At 44.9% G+C, this 7,138-nt stretch overlaps 1 protein-coding gene across 5 annotated transcripts in view; it reads right to left on the reverse strand.

Annotated features, from left to right (window-relative positions):
* Positions 1-416: 416 nt before the first annotated feature.
* acsl6 (acyl-CoA synthetase long chain family member 6) overlaps positions 417-7,138 on the reverse strand; it is a 73,907-nt gene continuing 67,185 nt past the window's right edge. For all 5 annotated transcript variants that reach the window (XM_079507881.1, XM_079507880.1, XM_079507879.1 and 2 more), the window contains exons 16-21: positions 6,950-7,038; positions 6,436-6,552; positions 5,985-6,128; positions 3,085-3,186; positions 2,857-2,928; positions 417-2,092 (exon numbers count right to left, since the gene is read on the reverse strand). In XM_079507881.1, coding sequence (XP_079364007.1) covers positions 1,952-2,092; positions 2,857-2,928; positions 3,085-3,186; positions 5,985-6,128; positions 6,436-6,552; positions 6,950-7,038 — 665 coding nt within the window. In that variant the 3' untranslated portion in view covers positions 417-1,951. The remainder of the gene's footprint in view (positions 2,093-2,856; positions 2,929-3,084; positions 3,187-5,984; positions 6,129-6,435; positions 6,553-6,949; positions 7,039-7,138) is intronic.

Genomic DNA, 7,138 nt, shown 5'->3' on the forward strand with positions numbered 1-7,138 from the left:
GCCTAAGGCCTCATTCACACGTATCAAACAAACACCAATCAAGCAAATGTTTGGTCGTTGTTTTGTTTTTTTGGGCCACCACAATGCTCTTCCAATGGGAGTCACATGGTTTGATCAAACATTTTTGTTTGATGGGGGGGGGGGGGGGGGGGCAGAACACCACCAGCAATCAGCAATCAAACACAAATGTTTGGTCAAACCATGTGACTCCCATTGGAAAAGCATTGTGGTGGCATAAAAAAACAAAAAAATGACCAAACATTTGTTTGATTGTGTTTGATACATGTGAATGAGGCTTAACAGTTATTGGTCAAATAAGACCAAATCAACCTAATCATTGTGTACAGCCCTACATTCTTCCATGATTTGACATATTATAGCAAAAGGAACACAGCATTTCAAAAAAACAACACAAATTTAAAATCATTCCAGAATATTTCTTTGTTTTATTTCAGTTCCCTCTTCCCATTCCCCAACCTCCCTCATCCCTATTGCTGCACTTTGTCATTACAAGGATATGGTTCTGATTCCATTTTACAGCAGAATAGATAAATAAATAGTACAATCCATCTCACTACACGCAAAAAAGGAAGAAAAAAAAATCCAGTCAAACCGTTGCTTTAATAAATATGCTTACATCTAGGTGTCCTCATTTATGTACATCCACATTGTTTATGCTTTGGGACAGTATCAACTTAAAAAGCCTATACATTACTCATTCTATGTGTAAACTCTGGGGGGAGGGGGGTCTTTTTTAAATATATCTGGGTCCATGGTTGTTCTATCTTCCTTCAGTGAATGAAGCTTGTAGGCCTTGACTACATTACAAAGCCTTGCACTAGCAGCAGTGGCTGTGGACGGCTTTAATACGACCTGCTCTTTAATGCCCACAAAGACTTTCTCATCTTCTTCAAGTCTCATCATGGTAAGGGCCCTCATGGTAAGGGCCCCCATGGTAAGGGCCCCAGCAATGCAGGGCAAACCGCATGCATTGCCCTGAGACCTGGATTTGCATTATTTCATTTATTTTTCTTTTACCTGACAAACTCTAAGTGCAAAGATGGACAGAGGGGGAAAAAAAGTAATTGCGTCGACAGTGGATTGTGCTAACTTTATGATCAGTACAACAGGCTGAGCCGTTTGAAAAGCATGCAGGCTAACTGACCATCACAGCCATGTAGAGATACATCTGACTAAATTAATACATTTATGAAAAAGAGTTGTAATTTGGTTGTAGCTCAATTTTTTGCTTTGCCCAGGATGGAGGTCTATGGGCCACACGTTGATTAGTGGGTGAGGCGGAGAGTGCTATTCTTAGTATTCTCCCAACTTTACAGCAAATTCGGACCCTCGAACAATGAGGGATCGCCTGTTTTGGTCCATTGTCGACATTTGAGTTTGACACAAGTTCAATGCCCGCTCTATCAGTGGGTGATCAGCGAAGCTAGGGAGATTTGTCAGTCCATGCGCCCTGGCACTGCTGTCAGCAGCTTATTTGATTGGTTTAGTGTCTACTGGTTGTCCATTGGGCTGTTACGTCCATTATTTCCAGCAGGTGTCAGCATCGTTACACATGTATACACATCTCCCCCGAGCTAGAGTACAGACGAGGACATCACGCTCGCTGTTGTAAGACAGCAGGTTTCAAATTGTATTTTCTTTTTTTGGAAGGGTTTAAACTGATGGAGGGCAGAAAAGAAGGGAGGTGGAATGATGCATGGATTTCTTAACGTAAAAGTGTCAATGGGGTGCTGCTGCTGGGGACAGGGCATTCGTTTGTTTGGGTGGATTGCAGGTGGGGGCAGCCCAGGCTCGCCTTGCTCTCAAAAAGCATAAAAAGGCTAAGATGTGTGTTCTTCATCGCATTAAGTTAATGGGTCGCATTAAAGTTAATGGACAAAGAGGATCTTAGTATTAAGATGCTTGTTGGGAAACAGGATCCAACGAGTCTTCACATGGTGATGCTGCTATAGAGGTCCTCGATCTTGTCTTTGAAGAACTCCTTCAACTCAGGCCTCTTGGCCTTTAGCGTCGGGGTCAGGAGGCCATTTTGGATGGAGAACATCTCGTTGTGGATGTAGACGTTTTTCACCTCAAAAAGGAAATAGCAAACAAATGCATGTCAAGCCAAATTCCATGAGATATATGGCAAGCAGTAAATGTCCAAGACGTAACATGGAATGAGCATACAGCAGTCCAATACTAGAAGACTATCTAATGAGTCACAGGAGATTTAGTTGCATGTCAATTGTCAACGTGCATGTCAATGTTGACGTTGTATTGAGCTAGGGAATATTTGCTGAAAATCCATGCAGTGTTTCTTAGGACTGAGGAAATGCCATCTAAATCCTGACTTAAGTTTTCTGAAAAACTTATTTAATAAAAATATTTATTCAAAAATTACAAAAATGTTATGCTGCTATATACTGTACAACAAGAACCCCAAAAGGGGTTCCCGTCCTGAAGGGTAACAACACCAAAAGCGGCCAATCCCGTCCTAAATGGGTTAAAGAAAGATGCCTACCTCTTCTTATTTTCTATGCATACAAAAAGCGTGCATGCTCCTTTGTGATCATGCCATTTACTTTTCATATTCCAACAGCACGCTTCCCTGTGCAGCCACGTTCTCGGCCACTGAACAATGGGGACATAACTGCCTTGCTCAAGGGCACCATGGTCACATTTATTGAGGGTGGGAAGAACGCTACCCGTGAACTGTCCCTGCCCACATTATGTGCTTGCTATAACAGAAAGTCAGGAGTTTTTGATCAAGGTGATGTCAGAGAACAGCATTCACAACTTAATTTCTTTCTTTCTTTCTTTCTTTCTTTCTTTCTTTCTTTCTAGCACACCTACCTGCTCAAAAGAGTGGAGGCCGCTAGCCTTGCCAAGGCGCACCAGGTCTTCAAGTATAGCCTTCTTCAGCACCTGCTCCAGACAACAACACCAACAACAACTTACAGCAGATTCTTTATTCATAACATATCAATAGTATCTGCATCTATGCTTCGAGCTGGATGTCAGACAATGACAATGTTGGAAGTAAAAAGCTGTTTGTGGGATATGCCGTTGTTAGCCTCCTACCGTGTTTTTGCACAGGTCCTTGTAGGATCCTTGCATGCCTTTCTTCTTGGCCCATTCGGGCATGACCTCTGGATCAGGTACCACGATGCCCACCAAACAGGACTAGATGAGACGGCCAGGCAGGGGGAGGAAAAACAGAACAAAAACAATGTCAGCATTGGTTCTGAAAGTGGGGTCTGGGGACCTCCAGGGGTCTTTAGTGGGGTCTGGGGACCTCCAGGGGTCTTTAGTGGGGTCTGGGGACCTCCAGGGGTCTTTAGTGGGCTTCCAAGGTGTTCCCAGTGGGGTCTGGGGACCTCCAGGGGTCTTTAGTGGGCTTCCAAGGTGTTCCCAGTGGGGTCTGGGGACCTCCAGGGGTCTTTAGTGGGGTCTGGGGACCTCCAGGGGTCTTTAGTGGGCTTCCAAGGTGTTCCCAGTGGGGTCTGGGGACCTCCAGGGGTCTTTAGTGGGGTCTGGGGACCTCCAGGGGTCTTCAGTGGGGTCTGGGGACCTCCAGGGGTCTTCAGTGGGGTCTGGGGACCTCCAGGGGTCTTTAGTGGGGTCTGGGGACCTCCAGGGGTCTTTAGTGGGCTTCCAAGGTGTTCCCAGTGGGGTCTGGGGACCTCCAGGGGTCTTTAGTGGGGTCTGGGGACCTCCAGGGGTCTTTAGTGGGCTTCCAAGGTGTTCCCAGTTGAATGACTGATAGGAGTAGGGATGCACCCAATATTCAGCCGAATAGTGGCAAAAAATGCATATTCGGTTCGGTTGATTTTAGAGCCAAAACCAAGTAGTCAAAGAACTACAACTACTTTCGTAACCTACTATTATTGTTGTGATGACGTGATCAAAATGTAATCATGTCTTTTGCCATTATCATGTAGCTCTACAACAAAGGTACAGCCATGACAGCAATGGTACAACAAAAAGTGGGGAAACAAATAAATGATATATAATATGAATCATATTGGGCTATTCGGTATTCGGCCAACTGTTTCCTATGTTGGGTATTCGGTTTCGGCCAAGAATTTCCCATTCGGTGCATCCCTAGTTAGGAGCCAACACACTATTTTTCCCTCATAGAAAATGACCTTATTGTAAAAACCGTTATTGTAAAAACAGGATACAAGCAGAAGTGCTCGGAAGTAATACAAATATATATTTTGTTTGTTTTTAGAACTTGATACATTGCTTTTTGTATTGTCCCTGTCAAATAAACAAAAACATAATTAAATAAACAAATACATTTGAATATACATTTTTATAATCAAATATACATTTTCCCCCATATTCGAGGAATATTCGAAAATCGAATATTAATTTACCAGCACTAGTGTGCGCGCGTGTGTGTGTGTGTGTGTGTGTGTGTGTGTGTGTGTGTGTGTGTGTGTGTGTGTGTGTGTGTGCGCGCGTGTGAGATCTTATGTGTGTGTAAGATGCGCCATTATCTCCCTGTAAACAGAGATATGTACTATATTCTACTACAAGGTTTATAAGACACTTACACTGCATGTACTGTGTCAGTTTGCATGTGTGTGTGTGTGTGTGTGTGTGTGTGTGTGTGTGTGTGTGTGTGTGTGTGTGTGTGTGTGTGTCTTTGCCCCATGGTTCAGCCATAGGTCAAGATATATTTTACGATGCTGATGACAGAGAGTCATGAGTGTACGTGGGTGTGTCTAATCGGGATGTAATTCCAGGGGAGTGGGGCAGACTTACAGTAGGACATGTAAAGACCCTTTGTGAGGAGATGAAGGTGCCCACACTGTAGACAATGTGCCAGATGTCCTAAGGGAATAGGGACTGACCCTTTGTGAGGAGATGAAGGTGCCCACACTGTAGACAATGTGCCAGATGTCCTAAGGGAATAGGGACTGACATTCCACAACATTGGATCATACTCTTGTTCTCTCCTGACACTAGCGATGAACTGCTGAAACCATGACCACGTCTTAGGCCAGTGATGTTCAACCTATTTAATCTAAAAGACCCCCCAGTTTGATATGCATCAGGCCAGGTTAGTTTTTATCTTTGGGACCTATCTATCTATCTTATTATTATTATTATTATTATTATTATTATTATTATTATTATTATTATTATTATTATTATTATTATCTACACTGTAAAATCCTTTTTTTTTTAAATCAATTGCATTCCACCTTGGATCAATGGAACTATCGTAGAATACTTTTTTATTTTACTATATTAATTGATATCACTTTTTAATAATGTTATATTATCATACAAATATTTGTATTTTGTTGATTATTTAGCCCACTCGCAATACCCTTGCGGTGGGCACTGGCCCACAGGTTGAGAACCAGTGGTGGTGTAGAAAACAGAGCTAAACCTGCAACTGTGGAGAACTGACAGATACCGGTGTGGCCCCCACATACGTGCTGTTTGTGAGTGGCCCCCACATACGTGCTGTTTGTGGGTGGCCCCCACATACGTGCTGTTTGTGAGTGGCCCCCACATACGCGCTGTTTGTGAGTGGCCCCCACATACGTGCTGTTTGTGAGTGGCCCCCACATACGTGCTGTTTGTGAGTGGCCCCCACATACGTGCTGTTTGTGAGTGGCCCCCACATACGTGCTGTTTGTGAGTGGCCCCCACATACGCGCTGTTTGTGAGTGGCCCCCACATACGTGCTGTTTGTGAGTGGCCCCCACATACGTGCTGTTTGTGAGTGGCCCCCACATACGTGCTGTTTGTGAGTGGCCCCCACATACGTGCTGTTTGTGAGTGGCCCCCACATACGTGCTGTTTGTGAGTGGCCCCCACATACGTGCTGTTTGTGAGTGGCCCCCACATACGTGCTGTTTGTGAGTGGCCCCCACATACGTGCTGTTTGTGAGTGGCCCCCACATACGTGCTGTTTGTGAGTGGCCCCCACATACGTGCTGTTTGTGAGTGGCCCTCACCTGCAGGCTGTCTCCGTGAACGTAGAGCTGAGACACAGGTTCACTCCTGATGTAGATGTTCTCTATCTTCTCAGGGGAGATGTACTCCCCCTGCGCCAGCTTGAAAATGTGCTTCTTCCTGTCAATGATCTTCAGAGTGCCATTCTAGGAGGAGAGGAGAGGAGAGGAGAGGAGAGGAGAGGGGAGGGGAGGGGAGGGGAGGGGAGAGGAGAGGAGAGGAGAGGAGAGGAGAGGAGAGGAGAGGAGAGGAGAGGAGAGGAGAGGAGAGGAGAGGAGAGGAGAGGAGGCGCTTTATGATTTGCATTACATTCACCCACACATTAACAGCGGAAGAAACCATGCAGGAAGTATGTGTGTGTATATATACAGTATACTATATAAGAATGCACTATAGTATACATACACAATATCTATTTTGATATATAGTGGAGTGTGATGTGGCGATGCTTACCGGTAACCATTTCCCGATATCTCCGGTGTGGAGCCAGCCATCGGAGTCCAGCGTCTCAGCGGTCCGTTCCGGGTCTTTGAGGTAGCCCTTGAACACATTTGGTCCTTTCACACATACCTGGTTGGTTGATTAGTCAAGAGGAAGACAGACACGACAGAGAGAAATAATGTCAGCAAAGTGTGGGCCACCGGCCTGAGGTCTGCTGTCTCTGGTGAAATTAAATTCATCTACGCAGACATAATGGCTGGGTTTCCCAAAGGACATCATGCGTAGGGAGTGGGCGTGTGGTTCTTCTCAACAACACCCCCTTCACTGTGAATATAGATATTCTGTGCATAGATGTGCCACGCAATGGTAGGCATGAGGCCTGGTATGGTAGGCCTCAGGCCTGTGTTTTCATATAGGTTTTCATATATGGTGGTCTGTGGCTCCAGTGCCGAATAAATAATGGGCCTTCCCTTGATATGAAAAGGGTTGAAAACCACTGCTGTACACTTATTCAGAGCACACTCACCTCTCCCTCTCCCTTGGAAGCGAAGTAGTTCTTCTCAGCCACATCCACCAACTTTATGAGGTTACAGGGGAGTGGCGCCCCGACGTGACCTAAACACAGTTACAGAACAACAGACTATCATTACTGACTGAAAAGGACAACATTTTTTAACATAATTTTATATTGCCATTGAAGAATGCTTCACCATCA

Source organism: Electrona antarctica, assembly GCF_951216825.1.
Source record: "Electrona antarctica genome assembly, chromosome: 8".
NCBI classification, from domain to species: Eukaryota; Metazoa; Chordata; class Actinopteri; order Myctophiformes; family Myctophidae; genus Electrona; species Electrona antarctica.